Source organism: Thunnus albacares, chromosome 6, assembly GCF_914725855.1.
Source record: "Thunnus albacares chromosome 6, fThuAlb1.1, whole genome shotgun sequence".
Lineage (NCBI taxonomy): Eukaryota > Metazoa > Chordata > Actinopteri > Scombriformes > Scombridae > Thunnus > Thunnus albacares.
Window position 1 is genome coordinate 24,316,149 of NC_058111.1, and position 24,591 is coordinate 24,340,739.

General features: G+C 39.3%; 1 protein-coding gene across 2 annotated transcripts in view; it reads left to right on the forward strand.

Moving 5' to 3' along the window:
- The window catches only part of dscamb (Down syndrome cell adhesion molecule b), a 126,320-nt gene extending 116,044 nt beyond the window's left edge, over positions 1-10,276 (forward strand). For both annotated transcript variants that reach the window (XM_044354778.1, XM_044354779.1), the window contains exons 31-33: positions 1,800-2,000; positions 2,409-2,711; positions 8,848-10,276. In XM_044354778.1, the coding sequence (XP_044210713.1) occupies positions 1,800-2,000; positions 2,409-2,711; positions 8,848-9,401 (1,058 nt within the window). In that variant the 3' untranslated portion in view covers positions 9,402-10,276. The remainder of the gene's footprint in view (positions 1-1,799; positions 2,001-2,408; positions 2,712-8,847) is intronic.
- Positions 10,277-24,591: the final 14,315 nt, after the last annotated feature.

Genomic DNA, 24,591 nt, shown 5'->3' on the forward strand with positions numbered 1-24,591 from the left:
GAGATTACAAAGACATAGCAGCCATGCAGCAGAGCATCCTCTGGGCTTCTGGTGTTTGAGCTCCACTGAAGCAGAACTGATGAAGAGTAGCGATCTCCCTGCCTCCTCTTGACACGTCCTCACCTGATTGCCCCGTTCCAACTGGCCAGTTCAGCCTGAGTGAACACAAGCACATACAGACACGGACACTCACGCTCAGATTAGTGATGCACTGAAATTATTTTGTGCAGATATATGATATTTTCACACTCATATTGGCCAGTACACATTCAGATACCACTACTGATATTCTGTTTTGTCATAGTTTTAGTACAAATACACATGCGTGTTACATTTATCAGACATGCTTATCTTTTGCTACTTAAATAGTTTTTAAAAAAAGACCATCATTCTTTTAATTCTTTCTAATGTCATGGTAAAGTTGCACACTCTTAGAAGAAGAAACATGTCTGTGTGTCTAGTTTGAAGTTCGAACCAGGAGGTGTGATTAGCTTAGCTTAGCATAGAGACTGGAATATGGCTGAAACAGTTAGCCTGGCTTTTTCCAAAGCAAAAAAAAAAAACATCCACTAACTGTATCAGCATGTATAAGGCTCAACATGCACAAAAGCTTAAAACACAGAACAAGATGACAGCTCTGTGTTAACACTTGCACACACAAACTCAGACATAAACCCAGCAGACAGTCATGTGATTGGGTCGTTTAGCCTGGCCAGTGGGGCATGAACCCAGTTTGCTGACTCAGCCCTTTTTATTTCTCGCCGTGGGCAAACACCTCCATCATTTCATCCTTCTCTGCCCGCTGATAGAATTACTGTCTGACCTACTACAATTACTAGCACCATTGTTCTCTGCACAGATCTAATGCAGGCCTTTTCTAAAGGGTCTGATTCTGATTTGGCCCAGTGGTGCATAGAGCAGCAACCTGTCTGGGTCAGACTCAATATGATACTATTTGTATATGTCTGTATGGAGACAGCTGGAGTTTCAGATTGATGATAATGTCATTGCATGGAGCTGTGGGATGATCATGTTCACTGTTCACAGAGTAAACTGTGGATTTGTAGACAACACAAGAGGGAACATGCATTTTCCCCTTTTGAGGTTCCAGCTACAAATGATGTAACTGTAAATTACATAAACAGCAATTTAGATGAAGATTCGGGAATTTATAAACTAGTCTGTGTCTATGGAGGGAATAGCTCCCAGCTGCTGGAGGCAAATATATCCCCGGGGATTTTAATTATTATTATTTTTTTAAATTGTTCATTTTCAGCTCTGTACAATGATGACAGAAATATTCTTTTAAATTCTATTCTTGACAGAAGTCTGAAGAAATTAAAAACTTAACAGTTCTTATAGTTTACTATGACTGAAAAATAAATGTTTGTGTTTTTTTCCCTCGAAAATATATACATACTGTATGCATAATATATACATATTTAATTATCCAATATCAATTATCCCAAGTGTATTTACTCATTCAGTAAACAAAAAATATGGGTAATGATTTACTGTCTTATTCAAGATATCTATTTATCCACAGAACCGAAGCTCTCAAATCTGTGTTGATATTCATTATGACAAGATAAATTCTTAATATGCTAAACTAAATCTTTCTAATAAGTCAATAAAAATGAGTCAGAGAGAATTTCACAAAACTAAATCAAAACATATAAATCAGACTAAAAACCTGAAGATTCTTATGTCAGAGAACTTTGATTCATTAAAACAAAAAAAATGGAGTAGCCATTATTACGTCTGTCCACTGACAGATTTGCCCCCTCTCTCCTCATCAGATCCCACTGCCAGACGCACTGCCAAAGCTGGTCCTGCCGCGGCACGGAGCCGCTATGCCAGCCAGTGGACTCTGAACCGGCCACACCCCACCAGCTCCTCACACACCTTGACCACTGACTGGAGACTCCCCACGCCACGTGCCACTGGATCCGTGGACAAGGAAAGCGACAGCTACAGCGTCAGCCCCTCGCAGGATACAGGTAGGGTAGAGCAGGGTGGAGGGGGATCGGTACAGGTATTCACCAATGAAAGATGGATTCACAGCTGTTGTTTTGTAATTCAGATTGGAAAGTTGGGGGGGGTTCAATGGAAATCATGCTGCTTTTGTGACATTGTCTAGTGTGAAGGCAGTCTGCATGGCTCTCATGTTGGCTTCTGTGCAATCCAAATAATATTGGCAGTGCTTTTTTCATTTGCAAGTGCAACACTGGGACGTCCTCTTGGCTGAGGCTTTCAAGGTGTGAATCCACCAAACCTCACGCCATCAAATGATCCAAAAAAGCTCCAACATAAAGCCATATTTTGCCTGTATTTGAAAAATTGCTGCACTCTACAATCCCTATTATACATTTTTCTTACGTATATGATGTGTAACCTGTAATCATCAGATCGTGCTCGGAGCAGCATGGTATCAACAGAGAGTGCATCCTCCACCTATGAAGAGCTGGCCAGAGCCTACGAGCACGCTAAGATGGAAGAGCAGCTCCGCCATGCCAAGTTCACCATCACAGAGTGCTTCATCTCTGACACCTCATCTGAGCAGATGACAGCAGGGACCAACGACTACACTGACAGCCTGACCTCCAGTACGCCGTCTGAGTCAGGCATCTGCCGCTTTACCGCTTCGCCGCCCAAACCTCAGGATGTCAGCCGGGTCATGAACATGGCTGCGCCCAAGGCGCACAGACCTGGTGAGGAAGTGGAAGCATACACACAACTCACAACCTTTTGTTTCCTCTACAAACATTGAGCAGCTTCTCCGTCCCTTTTCCTTTCCAACAGTATATAATCAAAATCATGATCAAGCTTTCATGTTCACTTTCTATCAGTTTAAGGTCACTTCAGAGAGATTATAATAACAAAAGAAAAATATACATAAAATATAGATACAAATATGTTGCAGAACCTCCTGAACAAGAAAAGCAGATATTTATCTGACAACATATCACTGTCCAAAGAGTAAGAAAACCTTAAAGTTACAGTGAAACAGGTTCAGAGTGTCTTTACCTTCAGTAATGTGATGTATTTCTGAATGAAACTAATATGTGGACAATGTACTGTACAGTTATGAGAGGAAATGAAATACATTTTTTTTAGATTTGATGAGGCCACTCAACACTTCCTTAGCAAGTGTTTGCTCGCCCATAAAAGCCAAAACCTGGCCAGTTACTTTCCTCTGGCGCCGGGACTGTTCACTAGTCGTCCCAAATTGCATCTGATTGGATAATTTTATGCAGTTGCCCCCGAGTTCAGGATGAGGCATAAAAAACATTTTAACATTTAACAAGAAAAGAAAAGAAAAGAAAAGAAAAGATTTTTGGAGGGTTGCCATATATTCAGCATATTAAAAAAGATAACTGAACAATTAACACAGGGACATATGGTACAATTAAAATTGTAACACTTTTGTTTGTAATTCATTAGCAGTCAATTATATTAGCCCTTTATTTTCTCTCCTGTCACCCATTTTGTATTAGACTAGATAACACTAGATAATATCATTTTTTATTAGTTTGTTGTCTGTGGAAGCCCCTCAGTTTGCTCTTAAAATGACATTTTTGATGGCCACCTTGGACCACTTGTATTACAAATCAACTTTGATCAGGTTTCAATCATGTTGTGCATTGCATTAGTCTTCAGACTACTGCAACATACAGTATAGTCTCATTAAACCATTTCTAGAGCCTTAACACAGTAAACAAGCCCATTACATATGATGAACAAGGATTGTGAGATGCAGTTTCTCCAATAGCCCCCCAGGGATAATCTTTATTGTAGGAAAACAGAAAACTTTTTTGCGAGTAATTGATCTTATTTTTTAAACCATGTGGTGTTTCTGTTTCATAAGCCTTTGACTGCATCTGCAGTTTGAGGATCGTGCTGCGCTGCGCTTTCCTCTCAGGTTGTAGTCTTACCTTACATGACCCTCAGCTCCTACCAGTAGCCCTGTGGATCAATTACGAGATCTGGCACAGCATGACGACGGGCTGCTGACTTCACTCAGAACCACAGTCATTAAGATAGACAGATACCCTTCTCCCTGACACGTGTTACACAGCTTGTCCATCAACCCATCTGCTGTCATTTTATAGTGTGTCTGGGGATAATTAGCGTTGTTGGAGGTGTCCCATCCATGGCAATGAAGGTCTGCGTTTGTGTGTGTGAGTGTGCGTAAGGGTACACTGTCCCTGAATCTTGAGTTTGACCAGGCAACAGTTGAGGGAATCAGATCTGCCTCTAAAGTTTCAGGCCTCATTATGTTTTGAACGTTTGTGCACAGGACAGCAGACTCATATCACCAGTTCACCAGGGAGAGAGGTCAAGTAAAGGCTATCTGTCAAGATAATCTGAAACTATTGTCATTTAGTACAAAACACCACTTAACCGCCACTGCGGAGACCGCTCAGTGTAACACCAACCTTTTAGCCTTTCAGGCTGGTGGCAACGCTGAGTGCTAGAGTCTGGTGTCGGTTACATTGGGAGATACAGTTTATGCATAAGAATCGAGCTGTGTGGCCTCTACCATTTCCTTCTGAAGTGTACACTACATTTAATAAGATGTGTTTTGACATTGCACAAAAGTAGCAATGTGAATTTATATAGAAACTGGAGTTTTAGCAGGAAATTTGGAAGCGCCAGACCTAAATGTCTTTTACTGTACATATTTTCATTAGACGATTAGCTTTTTAGCTGTGTTAACCTTTATGTATTTCAGCTGACTCTACACGTAATGGACTGTAAAATGGTAAGGATATGGTTTTCTGAGAAGCATGTTAATAGCGACCTGCAACAACCCTGACAATTAATTACAGTAGTACCCAGATACAGCGAGGGACATGTTGGATTTACACATATTATTTTAATCACAGGATCTTAAGTCTGTCTTACAACCATAGAAGGTCTTAAAGGATAATAAGCATTTGTAAAGTGCTGCTTTGACCAATGTTCACCTTTATTGTAAGGATTTGTTTCCGCAACCAATCCAACCAACAACAGTTTTTGCATGGCCAAAAAATATGTTTATGTATATATCAACGTATACATGATTACGTTCCATATGCTGCATTCAAATGCTGTTACAACAACCTCCACTCTTCTGGGAAAGTTTCTACAAGATTTTGGAGTTTTTGGATTTGCTCCCATTCAGTCACAAGAGCATTAACAAAGTTGGTTACTGATGTTGAGTGATAGGACCTGGCTCACAGTAGGCGTTTCAATTCATTCATCCCAAAGGTGTTGGAGGGTGTTGAGGTTAGGGTGTTGACTGTTCAGGACAGTCAAGTTGTTCCACTTTTCCAACTAGGAAAACCATTTATAGCCCTGGCTTTTTGCACAGGTGCCCTGTCATATTGAAACAGGAAAGGGCCTTCTTTAAAATGTTACAACAAAGTTGGAAGCACTCTATTGTCTAAAATATCATTGCATCCTGTAGCATTAAAGCAACATTAATTTATGTTTTTGGCCAAGTTGCGGCAGCGGAACGAGCTGTAAACACAACATTGACCTGTTATCACCTTATAACGTTGTTGTTAGCAGACAGAACAACATCAGCATTTATTTGAAGGCATGTCTCTGGCCATCCGATAAATCTACAATCTCCTCCAGGTTGATGGGAGCAGTGAAGCTAAACCAAAACAGTCGAGGTGCATAATGAGCTGAAAGACATGAAAATGATCCATAGAGCTGCGGAGTCAGGTGATAATTCTCTGTAGATTCATCATTACAAGGGAACCTTTTCACATTACATACAGTTGTTTGACCCAACGTTATACCAATATAAAAATATTTATCAGTACAGCATTAAGACTTCCCTTTAAGATTGTCTCAGCAACAATGAAACACTTTCAGCTTCACAATCAGCTGTAAAAGTGGATAAATTCAAATTAGCGTGTATAACAGTATTAGTCTATTGAAATCTAGACCCAGTGTGGAGGCCAGTTTAACTGACAGCTAGTGGATGACCCCAGTTCAACCCCATCGCTGTCTCTATTACATCTGACCGACCTTAGTTGACTTCACCTGTCTATTGCAAAGGTCAAAGGCAGAGGGACAGCTGCTCACTCATCCCTCTCTCTTTCCCACTCTCATCTCATTTCATGTGACCTGCCTCACCTGACAGAGCTGTTATGAGAGTAACAGTTTATTTATTTGTGATTCTTCTTCTTCTTCAGTACCTTATAAGAGCAAATCCATTGGGCCTGTGTCCCATTACAGCATGTCCCACAGCACTTTGCTCATAAACTTTTATACCAGTGCTGGTAATTACAGAGATACAGGCAGCAGTCAGCCTATGATAGGCCTGTAAATATGTTATGTGAGTGTGTGTCCCTGAATGACACACACAATATAGAAATACGGGTCAGATAATATTAAAACATTACCCTTCACAGCCGTGCAGACTGAGCTGAAGATGCAACAGACACTTAAACAGATTAATGGCTTGGCGGAGAGTTGCTGCTGTATTCTGGTTACACTTAGTGCCCTATTACTTTGCGATCTGCAGTTTACAGGCTGATGAATTTTCAAACTACATTTCTAATGAGCTCCCACAGAAACACTTAAATCTATATTTAATTCAATTAACACTCCTAGCCATTCATCATCTTTACTGGCACTAATAGGGCTTATTATAAAACACAGTAAATTATTCATTCTCTCTGTGAACCCAGACCATTCTTCAAGGTCACATGTTAGACTGAATCTATAGAGACAGCCTTGTCTGCTCTGACATTAACGCTAAGTAGCTGCCAGGGAGTGTGTGTGCGCACAGTATATACTTACATCTGTGCACGTGTGGGTCATGCACATGTGAGTGTGTCGGCATGTGTGGGAGAGAGAACATGTGTTGAAAAGTGTTTTAAGCAATGAATCGTGAACCTGCTTGTTGATCTCTGAAATATAAATGCGAACGTGAACTCTTCAGTGGTCATGAAACAATACAGACGGATCGTCCACTCATCATGTGCTGAAACTCCAGTGCAGTCCATTAGACCTGGAAACCCAACACCCCTTTGTGATGGGCTGATTCGTCTGTTAAATGTGTAATTTGATCAGTAAAAAGGGATACGCTTACAATAGCAGAAGAGGTGCTGTAAACTCACTGAACTGAATCAAAGTGTCTCTCGCTGTCGTTATCTCTTATCTCTTATCTAACACCTCAGAAAATGACTTAAAGATTGAAGTGACAGCTTTTAATCATAGTTTATCACTCTGTGAAGGTTTTAAATCTGACCTGGTTTGTCTTGCTACAGGCATTACATGACAAGTTATTCTGGATCCTAATAAGAATCAGCTCTTCTTCTGCTTCAGTACAACTAAACCTCCAGCAGAGAGGCGGTTTCAGAGCTACCAAATGCGAGCACAAATTGAACATACTGTATATTGTGTGCAGGCAGGCAGGAAGATCCAGATTCACTAGTCAGCTTCATCACAGAAAAAATAACAAATCATCATGGCATATCATTCCCTGATAATGATAGAAAAGATTACATTGTAAAATTCAGCCTCCTATTTCATCATGTTCTGCACATTTTTCCTGATAGCGATGATTAAATCAGATAGATTCACACTTGGTGAAGATTGGTATTACATTAGAATAATAGTTATATGAATCATAATCCCAGAAATCCTTGAGGTGAACTAATATAACAATGTGAATGTGTGTTAAATAAGATTTTCAGCTCTCCATGCTGTTATTTTAAATAGAAGAAATTATAAAAATGGAGACTGGAAAAAAGTCAGAAGTGTAGAGAGCACACAATGTTCCCAGTGGGGATCCCAGGGAACCACTACACTATCTTTGGGGGTGAGTAGAGAGTCTCCTGATGATTACCATACGGCCAAGCTGGCACTGTTTGTAAAAAAGCAGCAGTGGGGGATAAGGCCTCTGCTGTCTGACTTTATGTCAGATCCTGCTGCAGATTTACTGGACATTTCTTACAGTCAGAATATGAGCTTATCTAATGATATTTTAAAAAACAGATCTCCATTTTTCATTTAAAATATCATAATTTAGTCATTTTTTAGAATAATTCTTTAAAAAGAGACAGGGGTTTTCAAAAGTATTAGTATCTTTATCACAAGGCAATGACACAATTCTTCCCAGTAGAAGTGATGCTCTTTTAAAACTAATTAAAGCAATGAGTAAGAATTTTTTAATATCATTATTTACATGCAGTCGACAGTGAATTAAAGCTCCACTAATACATTTTTTAAATAGAAATAATGGATCAAATGATTTATGTGTAATGTGAAATGTGTTGCTTGTAGTGATGAACCCAAAGAGAATTTTGACACATATCTGCAGTTTCCCTCAGCTCTACTGAGCATTTTATCATCTTTTAGCTCATTGTTTTGCTTTCATTGGTTTACTCTCACTGCTCCCATCACCTTCGTTTTAATCCGCAGCAGAGAGCTGCTTTCAGCAAAAAAAAAGATGACAGTTACAGTAGAAACTAGCAGGTGAACATAGTGGAGCATTTAGCAGGGAAAGAGCTCGATTTTTTTTACCTACATTACATTGAATTTGTTAGGCGGCCAGAAACACAATTTCAAATGAATGCTAATATAGCTCTGTATCTGCTGGGTGTGTAAATACTGTAGGCAATTGTTTACTAACATGTCAGCCAGAATAAGTTTATAAGTTGATAATATGTCTGTGTTATGTTTACAAATTGTTCTGCTGCCCCCCGAGTGTCCAAAAATTAAATAACGCTGCGTTAAGTGTTTACTTTAATATCAAACAACATGTCAGTGTATATAGAGACACACTGTTATTTAATTAAATCTTACTTGTCATCTGTTCTTATCTTGTGTGTTGCCTCACAGGAGGAGAGCTGGTCCACTTGCCACCTTACCTCCGTATGGACTTCCTGTTGAACCGTGGCGTGCCACTGGCAGCCCGAGGTGGAGGTGTCAGCAGCAGCAGTGGCAGCAGCAGCAGTGGAGGAGGAGGAGGTGGAGGAGGTGGAGGAGGAGGAGGAGGTGGTGGAGGTGCAGGAGCAAGCGGAGGTGGTGCTGGTGCTACAGGTGAAACAAGAGGAGGAGGTGCAGGAGGAGGAGCCATGGGCCAGACCTGCCTGGAGCCCCAGAGGAGCCGTACCCTGAAGAGGCCCCCTCCCATGGAGCCCACCCCTATGGAAGTGCCCTCACCCAGGGAGGTGCAGCAGTGGCAGCCAGGAACTGCCTCCACCCTTCCCCACAGGGATGTCCGGGAGAGGGGAGAGGCTCGGGGTGAGGTCCGGGCGGAGGTCCCCTCCTCAGGAGACCTGGCCCAAGCACAGGCTGCCAAGCTCAGCACCTCCCAGGAGTCACTGCTGGACTCCAGAGGACACCTGAAACAGAGCAACAACCCCTATGCCAAGTCTTACACTCTGGTATAACACTGGGACACACACTGGACTGCTTCAGACTACGGGACTACTGCAGACACACTGCTGGAGGTTGGAGGAAGGACAAGAGACAGACGACAGGCACAGGATGGATAGTTTTCCACAACAGAAAATGTTGTATATAGAGCCGTTTCTGACATGCGTCTGAAGTGGATGCTTTTCTTTTGAGTCTGTCTTTCTTTCTTTCTCTCACTCTTTTCTTACTTTCCTCTGTCGCTCTTCTCTGTTGCTTTCACACTTTTCATTCTCTCACACCTCGCTCCTCTTCTGATGGATTTTCTCTCACAGTTTTTATTTTCTACTTGAGTATTCTTTTATTCTAAAGTGACAACATATGAGGATTGCCAAAATGATTTATTTAAAATTTGAAAAAGAGAAAAAATACTATTGAATTTATATCAAGGACAATTATAGTCATTATTATTATTACTATTATTATTATATAAAAAAAGAAAATATCTAAAAACAAGAAGGGTACGAGAGGAGGACTCTGGAGCACTGGAGAACATTGCTTTCTTAATTTATTTTTATTTTATTGTCGCAGTGTGATGAAATCTGTGATTGGGTAACCGATGGGGTTTTTTAGCACTACGAAGAGCCAATAGAGGAGAAGAAGTGACGCCAGACACGACCGCCAATGCTGACCAATCGTAATGTTTTTCAACCTTTGTGACGACTGCATGGCGACTGATCAAATGACAATTAATAGGAATGGCTGGAAATCCAAAAAAAAAAAAAAAAAAAGAGATTTTTTTTGTCACACTATGAAATTATACAATGTGAATATATATAAAGAGATCACTTTTATTTGTGGATATTACGGGGAAAATGATTTGGTTAATAAAGTCCTTAGTCATGTTTGCACACATCTGACTTTGATTTATATGGCTCGAGTCCAACATCCCTTATTATTCATGACTGTTTCTCTCCTCCTCCTCCTCCTCCTTCTTCTTTCTGCTCTCTTTTGTTCCATTTTCTGTAGCCTACATTCCTCTCATACATCCCACTGAGACCTGTCATTTACAGAAAAACACAGTAGTTCTGCCAAGTTATTTGGTTCCCCATTAAGGTCTGAAAGGGACCATGTTCAAATCTTAGTCTGATAATTATTTGTTAAACATCCCCTACAGATATGTTTTAAGAAATACAAAAATACTCTGCTTTGAATAATAGTTTTTTTTCACATTTCAAAAGTTTAATTGCTGGACACAAGATATCTCCTACTTCACAGTTGAGTCAATTCTCAGTGTTTGTGCAGTGGAGGCTTCAAGTTTTCACATCACACTTGTGTAAGTGGCATACTGGAGCATGATTGGCTCCAGATTAGTTTTGATGTCACAAATCCTGCTTGTAGGTATATGCCTTAAATCTGAGACTTAAAGTGACCACAGAGAAACTTTCAGCAGATGATGTGAAAACAGCCTTCAGGTGTTAAACTCAAATGCATCATTCTGCACAGTGAAGCTCAAACATCCAACTGGAGAAAAGAAGAAAAACACTTTTTTTTTTTAGTGGAGGGGGACTTTAATTTATTCGCCAGCAAGAATTTTGCTGAGATCTGGCTTTTGTTTTATTTCAAAACAACTTTGGTGAAGTACAGTTTCTGACTCTAATGAAAGCAGGTGATTAATTTTGAATGTCTTCCCTTTTTTCTCCTTTTCCACTATTCACCAGCTCACATTACTCTCTTCTATCTCTAAGTATAACACAATCTTCTCAACACTGATTGATCCGAGTAACAACTACACTCAGGGCACGTGAATTCATTTTCACACATTAGTTGTAGCAGCCAGAAATACTTCCTAGTATGACCTGTCAACCCCTGTTAACACTCTTGCTTGAAGGTTGCGTGGTCCAAGGGTCAAACAGCTAAAAGGGCAACTGTGAAAATCCAATTTATTTATTATCTTAGATCCCTCAACTACATTTAGCTGTGAAGAAACAGGCATTGGTTAAGCATCAAAAATGTCATGCTGTGGAATCTGTGACCTTATTTCACTTAGATTATAATCTGTAGTTGAAATGTGGAAGGTTAAAGGGCCACTCCACTTATTTTAAATGACAATTTACCATTCATGAGGAGTTCTGTTCAGCCTATGAAGACAGCTGTATAATGTCTGAGAAAATAACCCCTAATAAAGTTATCAGGGTTATCTCAGTTTGAGCATTTAAACTATTATAAATTGATAGTGTAGAGCATGAAAGATGAGGGCAGAAGTGTAGGAGTCAAGGTTTTTAGAGCTTTATCCAAACTAGAGATTAAAAGTCAGGATTTTAGGCTCTCTTTTATTAATCTTAAATCTTAAACAAGTTCACTCAAACTTTATGGAAATGCAATACTAAATCACTTTGGTACTCTTGAAGGATGTAGGATTTAGGAGGATCTATTAGCAGAAATGGAATATAATATTCATAAGTATGTTTTCATTATTGTATAATCACCTGAAAATACGAATCGTTGTGTTTTTGTTACCTTAGAATGAGTCCTTTATATCTACATAGGGAGCAGGTCCTCTTCCACGGAGCCCTCCATGTTGTACTGCCATGTTTCTACAGTAGCCCAGAATGGACAAACCAAACACTGTCTCAAGAGAGGGTCTTTCACGGTTTTCTTGAGTTTTGTAGACACTGTAGGTTCTCCTACATGCTTGAAAGTGGAGGGGTGTGGGGGTATTCACTAAATCCTACACACTGGTCCTTTAACAAGAGAATATCAGTCATATCTACTTCCTTTACATAAACATTACATTTCGCCCCAATAACTTTCTAAACTCAAGGTTCACTTACTAAGCTGTCCCCAAAGCTTTCTTCCATATGCTATGGACTTCTGTCAATTCATTAATACCTTTAATTGTTAAATAGCACAATTGGCTTTAAGTTCCTTTTGGAATTGGCTTTGGCTAGCAAAAGGCTGTCCAAAATAAAAATGGATTTAAAAGTAATTTTTTAAGGTGACTTGTTTACAGGGATTATTTGAAGACCTCCGCTTCTTTCTTTGGGTGACAAGTGATTGACAGTAAACAGAGCGAAACGTTTCTGTTATCAGCACGCCACACAAACAGCTCAGGACACACAGGGATACAGCAAAAAATAATAAAACAGACTCTTCAGGCTTCTAATTTCAATTATATGAAAGTCGGTTTTCATGCATTAATGAACTGCAGAAAATAGGAGGTTTAATCACCAACTCTCCTGACTGGGTGCGTATACCAGCAAGAAACATCTTAAACACAAACAACCTTATAACTGGCACAAACATGAGGAAACAGTAAACATTAAAAAACAGTTTGTATTGTTGCTGGTGCGTCTTGCTTCTGATCAACAGATGGCGCTGTGTAGTCACTGAATTCAGTTCATTTGCCACTAACAAGGAGTGAGCTTACGGACTTTGAGGAGGTGGAAAAGGGATGGTTCAGCACCAAAACTATTTGTGACAACCTGGAGAGAGACATCAAGGACAACCAAGCAGTCTGTTCCTCTGTGTGTCTGCCATTTGCAGGTGCACACCACCCTCAACACTGTGAATTATTCATGCCAGCGCTGACACTGGGACCTAGATCAGGTTTACACTGTCACGCTGAACCCCACAGCGCCTGAGAATGTGGATGAGACAGCAGAGGCAGGAGAAACACCTTGCATGTGTGCAGTTACATATGCATATATGAATTCAAACACGCATTATAATAATCTAAAGGGAAATCAATGTCACTTATGTAGAATTACAGTAGTTGATAGGCAGAAAATTGAAAACATTATCTGTTCTTTTATCATACTCTAGCTTAGACTGTGTGAAGAGAGTTGAAAGTGTGTATCTGCTGCATGATTGAACACATGCTGTCAGCCTGCTGATCCACCAGGAAAACTTCATGCAGTTACTATAAATGAGTCCAAGAAACTGGTCAGATCAGAGATTGAATTTACTGTGGGTGAATGACAATGATTGCATTTTTTTAAAAATCTGTGGACTTCCCTCAGTGGTGTGTGGTGGTATAATGAAGATAGATGAGCCACCTGCACACCGAGAATACTTTATGACTGTGCACTGGCCCTCATATATTAGGCAGGATTGGCGTGTGTGACTCCCCTTCTGGCTGCAGGCCATTATCACATCTCCCACCAGGCTCAGCAGCCAGAGAGGGAAACTCTGACATAGGGGGAGATGAGGTCTCAGATCTAATAAGATTATTAGTGGTTTCCAACTTTTTTGTCTGGTGTACCCCCACAGCCCTGTTAGATGAACTCAAGAACTCCTTCATCAACATCTCTTGTGCAAAATGTATTCATTTGAATTGATTTTAAGGTGGATGTTATTTAATCACTATCGATTATACTAAATATAATGGATATTGGATATTTTTACCATTTTTTTTCATACAAACTATGAATTTTAGGGTTGGTCTGGTAAAGTTTGCATTCATAAGACTTGGACTAGGAGAAACTGGATGCTTTAACCATTTATCCATTACTTTTAGCTAACTACTTAAATTGTTTATCCATTACTTACAGTATATCAGACTATTTCAACTGTTTGTCCATTACTTTTAGCTATTTCAAACATTAATTAACTATTTAATTCTCTGCTTGCTTACATTCTCTCAAATTCAACACTTAGTGTTTATGCGTTACAGCTGATTCAATATGTGGATATTTTTTTAATCAAATAGTAATTTCTATTGTTTAAAGTAGTTGAGCTGCTCCACAATGTTACCACCTAGCCCTTGGCAACTGTAGTAGTAGTACCCCTGGGAATCACTGAGATCGTATGATTGCTAATTTTCATTTTTACTGTCCTCATATGGTATAATGCACATTTTTATTAGAAATTTTCTTCTAGTTACAGTATCCGCCGAGGATACTACAGCGTGATGTGCAGTGTCAGAGAGCAGAAGCAGGTTAGGAATAGACCAGTGCCCTCCCGAGTGGGTTTCATAATGAGGTGTCTGTAGAGTTGGCAGGAGACAGGGGGGCAATTTAGATAGCATGAAACGGAAGGACTTTCCCCCTGAGTTTATACAGCACTCCCCTAATCAGTCACACCCTAGCCCATCTCTCTGTGGCCTCACAAGACCTGTTCTTCTTCCTCTCCTTGACTTTGTGCTCTCTATGTTTATCTCTCTCTCAGACCCATTATTTTTCTCTCTTCTCTGTCTTGTTCTCCTTCACTCTTCTTTCTCAGTCTCAGATCTCTTTATCGATCCAGCAGCTCGTCCATCCTTGTCCTTGTCTAAGAGCAAAGGGATGATTCTGACAAGAAAATTGCTTCCCGTGAGTTTCCTTTGTTAGACGGGCAGATCTGATGTGTGGATGGTTACTACACCACCAATCTTTTTTCCCCTCATGGATTAAGGCTTGGTGTGACTTTATGGCAAGTGCATATCCTACCATTTTCACATTTGCAAGAGTGGAGAATGGGTTTTACACATATGTAACTTGATTATTTTAAGATGAATGAAATTAACCCATTCAAGCCATTCATTTACATTCTGTAGATTCAAATACATTTTGCACAATCAAAATAATCCAAAAGTAACTATATTATGAAGTAATTCCTTGTGACAGTGCAAAATGTTACAGATTATGTGCCACATGTATGAACAATATTGATTTCTGTAGGACTGATAAGCCTTGACTAAGGCATCTTCTTCTTCATGTGTCCCTATTTAATGAGTACAATTAAAGATGGAGAGTCTTGTTAAGAGAGGTCGATGTCTGGAGGGGCTGTTAATTATACTTGTAATTGGTCATACTTAATTGGACACAGACCATCCAGGAAGAGCGGGGAGTTAAGAGCTAGCATTTGATCTTTGATAAAGCTCTGTGTCTAATACAGCTGGGGTCAGGGGTTTGAATCTCACTGGAGCTAATGTATTCACTTCTGGTATTGTAATGTGCTTTAAATAAGCTTCCATCAAATGCCTCAATTTACATTTTGCTCACGTAACAGATCTGATTTGAACTCATGAGAGTCTCAGCTGTAGCTTGTATCTCAAAGTCAACTTCACCTGACTGCCGTCATTTTTAACTTCAGCGGGACTACAACATTGGCAATCCACATTACAGTAAATCTTTCAGAGTATTGCATTATATTTCATCATTCAACAAATGATGGATTGCAAGAGAGGTGTGTTGTCTGCTTAGGGATCTGCTTCTGTACTCACCACAGTATGTCTCGCTATTGTGTCTCAGAGAGTCTCCTCATCTGCAAAAGTCAGTGACTGTCTTGAGTAAGATAAGGCTTCGCTTCACTTTACTGTACTGTCCCTTCATGGGAAAGTTGTCTTGCCATAAAAATACAGCAGAAAAGCTATGCCCATGCTAGCTCCCAAACTGTAGTACCTGGATCAAATTGTGCTGGCTAACTTTTGTCATTTGTTCTAACTAATCAAGGTACAAAGAAAAGTAGCTCTAATGGGTAAAACACCATCTAAGGTTCATAATCAAGTATTTAGTCAGGTAGTATGTCATGGTATTGATGTCTTTAATCAAAATTGTTTAAATGGCAAGAATTAGAATTCATTAGCTGCATTACATCCTCGGAGTTGATGGCTGCTTGTGCAATCTGTCAACTTATTTCCACTGTTAAAGGGAGCATTTTTTCGATGGCCTGACATTTCTTCTGGAATCTTTAAAGCAGATTTTCTTGCCATCTCCAGCTATTCATACTGTTAAGTAGATGTGCAACTGTTCTGACCTTTTTAGTCTGAGTGTGACTGTCTGTAAAATACTATATTTCCTGACCAACAGTGGAAGAAAAATGGGACATTAGTTGGAGATTATAGTCTGACCTTTCAGGTTAACACATAGTGTCTGACAAATGTCCTCAAAATGCAGCACTCATTTAAATAGTTGTTGATAAAATTATACTTTTCTCCACACAAGAATGAATTACTGAATTAACTGTAGAGTGATTTTCAAGAAAATACAGTGCAATTATTTCTTTGGCAATGGAGTGGCCTTTGGCAAGTGCTGGATATATATTCCTTGGGGATTTTGGTTCCCAGTGACAAAATAGCATTTTGTTGTTCTGCATTTTTTTAGCCAAAGGTGCTTTGTTGGGTTGTAATCTGTACAGGCTATTGAAGTAAAGTGAGTCATGTGTTACTGGAAGCATCCTGAGATGATCACATAGTGTATTATTGTGCTACAAGTATCCACTGGAAAAAATGGTAAATTTTAGCCATGAACAGATAAAAGCTAAGGCACCATGTGAGATTAAATTGATGCTCTGTTGGTATTAAATGGCTTACTGTGTAATAACACTCTACAAAATATTACACCACACCAACAAATTAGCACAAAATAGATCCTTGGGATTAAGCATTATGGCAGCGGAAGCTAACCTGCAGTTTTAACCCATTTGCTATGAGAATTGAAAGATTGTGCATTCAGAAAAGTTGTTGTAACCAGTGTGTTACCACCAAGTACAGTGTGAGAAATTAATAATAAAGGTAACTGTATGGATTGGGCCAGACTCTGAAGAATATAGGGACGGTGGGAGTCAAGAGGATGGATGACCATAGTGTAATAGAAACACATTGAGCACCATGGTAGGCAAAGGGTTACAGCAATGTTCCTGGTTCAAATCTGCCTGCTGCCTGTCACAAGTTTTTAATTTGTTAAGCAGTGATATACTGAGTAGAATTACTCTTTCCCATTTTATTTATCATAGATTTAAAGGTCAACAGTCTGTTATTTGGGGTCAGTAGATCAGCTTGGCAAGAAAGCAAAAGTTACTTTCAAGGGACCATGACTGTTTTTGTAATTTGTAATGTAATTTCAATTAGTAAAATGGTAACCACTGTTGGAATTGAGAAAATTCATAATTGTACATTGTATATTGGATCTAAACAGTACATTTTTGTGTTTTTTAGCTGTAAAGTCACACGTTTTTAAAGTTAGATTACTGTTCCATGGCAGCCATTTGCAGATGCAACCTGTCATGCCGAGATACAGGTCACTGTTGTGCAAAAACGATCATGCACAAAGAGGATATGACATTACATGTGACTGGATGCCAAAAAAACATGTGATATGGTGCCACCCCCATGTGAACCAAGCTCATTGGTGCTATCCCCATCAATGCCACCTTCAGCTGAAATCAGCCCATCTGTGCTATCCTCATCATTGGTCTTCCAAGAAAGTGCTTCCAAGAGATTTCAGCACTTCCTTCAGCACATATGTTGCAAAAACCTCACTCAGAGCCTCATTAGAGCTTGTAGACCATTCTTACACACTTTCTCCCTCAGCTCCAGTCCCCTGCAGTTACACCACAGTCTTGTCAGTCACCCTCAGCTTCACCTCCAGAGGCCTTCAAGTCATGTGCTTTTTCCCCTGATGAGGCAGTCAGTGCTCCTGCACAGTCTGAAACTATGGAGTTGGCATCTTCACATGTGACAAATTTAAAGACAGTGAAGTGCCCTCACTGCTCTGTTGTTCTGTTCAAAAAGAAAACTTGCAAGGCCAAAAGACATTACAACTGCATCTCACCTTGAAAAAGTTTTTGTGTTGATAAAACTCATGGCCTATTTGCCTTCCCAAATGGTACTCATGGTTGCTATGTGCCAATACATGTACAACGTAAAATGAATTAGAAGAGGAAAAATTGTATTAGGTATGGAGGCTGATTCCGTCTTCATTGAAAAGTGTCAAACCCGCTACATTTGTTTATACAGTGGAAACCGCTTATAGTGATCACATTTGTCAAATTGATCACTATAAGCAGATCATTATTATAACAATTTTTTTTTCCTTTTTCTTAATTTCTCATGCAGATTAATATAATTGATATTTATATATTTATTACATGAATATAAAGTAATGCAATGGACAGCTTCGCTATTTACTGAATTTTATTGACTGTTTCAAAATACAGAACGCTTGTTTCGCTGCTGCATCTCGGCTCATTTTTGGCAGTTTGTCATAAGCTTCAAGGAGACTATGTTTTTCATTAAGAGACTTTCTTTTTCCATCAAGATTTCAACATGCATGCAGCACCAGCCTCAGGTAACCAGATGGAAGCAAATTGTTTGTGCGTTGTGCTTTTAGGCCTACAGCATGAAAGTTGAACCAGAATCAACTTTTGGAGAAACGCAACCCATAACGCTGTACAACCCTGCCATGAGAGCAGACATCAACATTATTAGGAAGAGGGGAGGACATTTCTGTTTGTTTGATAACGTTAAAAGTAAAGTTAGGCTTTGGTGACGGCCTCCCAACTCGCAATAGTTGAGTAAACTAGAGAGTGGATGAGGAGAGCGAGCAGTGGTAGCAAGAAAACTGGTGAATGAGAGGATTAAAACATTATTTTTTGATTGTTTCATGGTGCTTACATATAAATACCCACACCCCACACCTCCACACAACCCTGCAGAGGTGCGCCACAATGCCTGATAATGGTGCCGCAGCCGCTAAGTACATATCATACGTGTACTATGGGAGTAAGATAAAACGAAAATAGAATTACCGTAGTTTTTAATTTTTTTCTATATGTTTTCATGTATGAAAAGACCCATAATGAACACTGTAAGCAGACTACTTTATTACTATAAGCAAATTATTTAAACAGCACTTGTATAGGAATGATTCTGTTCCAAGCTTTTTGATCTATATAAGCGGTGAATCACTGTAACCATGATCACTATAAACGGTTTCCAATGTACTACATGTGTTGTGTTCATTGATTCACTGAACTTTATTCATTCGAGTTTATAAAAAAGTTCTCTTACTCTTGTGATCAAAAACATTGACCTTAGGCTCAATTCTGAGGCTGCTCTGTAAATAGTTTTCCAATAAACAATAAATATAGTAACTTCTGATCAGCCCATATCCATTTCAGGCTTAAAATACCAACTTCCAGTTACACTCAGCCCACTTCTGAATTAAGCCCCACTCATTCCGAGTACGGAAATAAAACAGATAATTTAGTCACAGATAGAGATAATAGTGTACTTGCACTTTCAGTGTCATGTACAGTGTATGTGTTTTTTATTGCCAAGTGTCCCGTTTTTATGTAGACATCACTTACGCCTGAAGGTATAAACTGAACATGTGTTTGTTTTTTTTACAGCCTGCCCTGTACATTGCCTTACATGTTCAGTTTGATAACTCAGTAGTAAGTAGATTTCTACACTGAACTTACATCTTCATCTTACATCTTCTGTTATGCACTAAACTGAACAACTGCTATTTAACTACGATTTTAGTATGACTTGCCTGTTTTGTGGAGGTGGTGGTACCTGTTGCTGCTTGAGAACTATACCTTGAACAGGTAAAAATAAATTTAATTCATTAAAAGATGTGTCTCAACAACTGTGTTGTTTTGTGTGCGGTTGTTTTCTCTCCCCCCTTTTCAGACTTTGGTGCAGTTCAGTGGTCATCGATGTTGGTCCTAGTCCCTTCCCTGATGCTGCTCCCACTTGACGTGACGCTGTGTTTTCTGTGTGCATCTGTTTTCTACGTGGTCTACGTGGCAGTGGCGGGTGCTGCCCTGACTCTTCCGTCGTCAGTGCTGGCCTTCCTCTCTCCTGCCGCTATTCCCACCTGGATGCTGAATTATGACTGCTACTCTCGTTTCTCTGAATCTTTAGCACCAGTCTCAGCCCCTTCTCATCACCGGATGCTGCCTCTCTTTCTTTTTTCTCTCTGTTTTGTCCTGTCATTATTGTTGCCCATGATTCTGTTATTGTTTTGCCTGTTGTCTATTGCACGCTTAGCCATTTTTGTTTAGTTAGATCTGATTAGGCTCATTCTCTGTTAAGTCCTTTGATGCATGCTTGTGATAAAGGGCTATATAAATATACACATTTGAATGTGAGCATAATTGATCCGCCATCATGGTTGCCCACTGGTCCAAGGAGTGTGAGGCATTTCTCAAAGGGAAACATTCTCCTGTCTTCAGGCTGATGAAGAGGAAGCTTGAGCAGGACACTGTGGTTGGTTATCAAGAAGGGGAGTTAATACAGACAAGTTTTAGGTGTTGAAGTATTTTGAGAACACACAGTTGTTTATGACATTTAATTTTAATTTCTTATTTCTTTATTTGACAGAGACAGTGCATATTAATAACATTTCTGAAAATATGCCAGAGTTAGCCAGAAAGGCTAATTTTCATCTGTTGTCCCTGGGCAGGCACAAGTTGGAAGCACAAATATTATGAATAAAAGCATTGAAAATACAATCAACAATGAAAGCGGTGAAAATATGCCTGCACTGCATAGAAACAACACAGGTCTTAACATCAACAAAAGCATGACAACACCTACAACAAATAGCACAACAACACATTCAACAAATAGCACGACAACACAATGTCAGGACTGGTAAAGTGTGGATGTTATATGCAAAGCTTATCATAAACAAGAGCAGCTCTTACACTAAGCATAATAATGACAAGTAAGTCAACAAACAACATGAAAAATACCTCACAGATGGCAGTCTCCATTACAGTTACAGTACTTTGAAATGCATGAGGTTATATTGGTTGTATTTTTCCCAAGATTTATGCCACAAATGTGTAGAAATAATGACACATATTCACTTGTCCAAGCAGCCATGCCAGAGAGGTCGTCCGACACCGAACAGTGACAGTTTATGGCAGATATTAAGAGGGTCTGTGTTTTCCAGACTTCAGAGAGCACTGGAATGAGGTTAGTAAGGAAAGAGTTATTTGAAGCACTGAAAACTTAAAAAACAAGGGCCCATTCATCATCGTTTTTGACAAACTGACAAGAGGGGCTTATTTATTGTAATTTGTCTAGTTAATCCTGGGAGGAGACAAGGCGGGGTTAGGGTTGGGGGCTCGAGTATGTGCACTCAATTTCATGTTGATCGGGATGTATAAAGAAATGGTGTGCAGGACCTGGCGTACACAAATGAAAGAAATGTAACACAACAACACAAACTGTATTTTATTTTGTTTATTTTAATGTCTGCACCAGACAGGCCCTGAAAAAAGTGTAGCACATAAGCATCATTACAGTATGTGGCTTTGATGCAGGCATTTACCACACATTTGAGCCCTTCAGAACCAAAACACCTGAGCATAACACAAAAAAAATCAGGGGTCTTCTTGGGTGGGTTTGAATGACATCTGCTTTTAAGGTCAGGCACAAGTTTTTGGACCTGTGAGGACCTCCAGCTGGATCATCAGTTCCACTAAAGGTTTCTAAGATCATTCTGAGATCCACATGATTTTCAGAACTGATGTTTCCACAAATGAGCATATCCTTTATATAAAGTACATGATATGGCTGAAAGCTTCATTTTTATATTGTGATGTAATGTAAATGAAAAACTGGAAAATTAAGTGTGTTTTAAAGAACACTATATAGTCTGCTAAAAATCTACCACTAACCACGTAGTCCTTTGAAGAGTGATTTGCAGCTGCAAAGGTGAGGTTTCATTAGGGAGGGAGAAACTAGGTATAAATAGTACCTGGTTTCTGGAATTGATTCACAATCACAAGGTCACTGGAGCAGCAGTACTGCCGAGGGGTACGGTTTCTAGGCCGCTGTTCAAATATGAAGATAAAATGAGAAAGTATTCCAGGAGACAGTGAGATGGCAGAAAGAGTAATATTTTGGGCATCAGTGATCTCTTACTTTCAAACACTGCGTCTCTGGAAACATTGAAGCAGTGTCCCTTAAAGGTTTTCATAGATTTCTCAGAGGTGATGAGTTTACAACTCCTCCTTTGACCCATCACATGATCTCAAATCAGCCGATAAATTATTATATTCATACCCTTTTACTGTCTTCTTTAAGCGCTCAAGAACTCAGAAGGAACATTAAGTTATTCTGATCACTATTTGCTGTCTGAAATGACATCCTTATGCCAGCCTGAGCCACACAACAGGAGGAGAAACCAGTGACTTTGTTCTCCTCCCCCTCTGTATCATCTGCCAGTCCTGCAGGCTCAGAGACTTTACACTGCTCATTCATTACATACTACAGCTGCAGCGACTGTCACCCCTGCATCTACGCTTAAAGCTATGGGTCATTGGTCATCAGCTGCTTCTGAACGTTACCTTTGCCCTAAGGCTCAAGATATCTTTACTGATGAAAGTGCCATGAACCATTTGCAGGCTCGTTTCATAAGCTTCACCTAGATTATTCTAGTCTAGTTATCCTTCTATATACAGGCTAAATTTGGCTAATAATTTAATTAATAATACTAATATATATTTATTTCTGTAGTCCATTGAGTATAGCCTATGGTTTGTGCATTCTGCTTACATTGTTCATGCATGGATGGGCAGTGAGGTCTCAAACACAGCACTATGCTACCAAATGTAACTGTGCAGCTAAACCACAGTTACATTTGACTCCAAATAACTCACTCCATCTCTCTCCATCTCTCTCTCCACTCTCCATCACTCGTTCAGTCTTTATCTAAAACCAGTAGCCCTCTAAAATGAAGCTTTAGTAGGAAGTTTGCACTGGAAAGTATAATCTGATGCATAGGAGAAAATAAAACTGTCGATGTGTTACACGGTAAACAGAGTATGATTAATATACTTTATGTTGTACATACTGTACTGTGTCTCTGTAGACGCCATCACTCTTGACAGCATCAGCTGATAACTGCACTCAGTATTGTATTTGCTTCAGTACTCTCAGTAGAGCAGCTCAAGTATGCAGCTGCCGTCAGTTCACTGATGTTGCAGTGCTGGCAAATTGTTGCCAAGAGGACAAAACACACATTATCACAGGCCCAGAGTTGATACTCAGCTATCAGATGATATTTAGTATATTAATCTTAACCTTCATGAAAACTTAAAATGAATGCTTGAATGAACTGTAATGTAAATATTTAATATGTAGTGTATTCACACTATTGTATGAAATCTGCAGGAAACCTGAAACACAGTGAAGTTCATATAAAATGTGACCATTTTAACCTGCTACACATAGTTGAACCTGATGTACTGATGCTATATTCTCAAAATGCATTTAGAATTAAGTTTTTGTGATACTGAGCTGTACTTAAAAACATAATTAAAACTCACAGAAGTTACATATATCTCCCTGTTTATCATATTACCGTAGAACTCCAATAGATACTATTGGAGACTGAATTGAGGAATAGAAGAACAACAAAATGATTTGTTTGATGTGAAAACATTAAAACCAACTCTTATCTGTGTTTCTTATGACAAGGATGCAAATATGAAGTTTTAATTCATCTTTTAGAGTGATGGCAGGATTTTTCATTTTTTTATTTTTTGCTTTGTTCTCCACTTTGTGAAGTAAGTTTTGATTGAATCCATCAACACTCAATTTTCTGTCTCATCACTGCAGGAGATTTATCAGTGGAGAAATTCACTATTGTGCAAACGTCAAAGAAATAAACTTTACAGAGAGGAGATTGGCTGATGCTGTACGCTGATAAACTCAAATCGTTTTTTGAAACTTTACAGTTACTGTCGGATGAAGTGGAAATCCTCCATCTAATTCCAGTGGAAGCATCGGTCATTTGTGCACACAGTAGGCAGGCAGTGAACTTCCTCAAACCACACTCGCAGGCACACATACTTGTTAATTAGATCAAATTCATGTTACAGTACTGTTAGTGTGACAGGCTAATAATGGTTAATGTAAATTTAATGGATCAAACCCAGTGGAATTATCTATCTCCCTATATCTACAGGGACCACGAGTGTGTTACAGGAAATACCCGCGGCTCCAACCAACCAATCATATGACGTAAGATGAATGCATGAGAGGGTCGGTCTCCATAATACTGTAAAACTTGTACATGCACATACAGCATATGTATGAAAAGACCCAATATGAGCAATATGATTTGTTTTTTATTTTCAAGGAAATATGTTCAAATGCATGTGTGCAGCAGGGCATGAAACAATCCTGAAAATGTCAGTTTTCATAAGAACATGGATGATTAAATATTATCAGTAACCACAAAGTGTGAAATTGATTTCTGGAGCTGTCCAGACATAAGCAAAGGAAACAGTAAAATGCCATAAATGCTGAATTTATCTTTTTCTTCTAAACAGGAATGAAATATAGCAAAGACAGTTGGATGAACAATGTAAAGTATATGCTTTGCTTTTACTGACTACAAAGGGTTAAGAAACCTCCACATATTAAAAATGTATTCTGCTGTCTGCAAGATTGATATTCTTCATCGGCAGAACAGAAGGCGCGCCACAAATTTCACAATC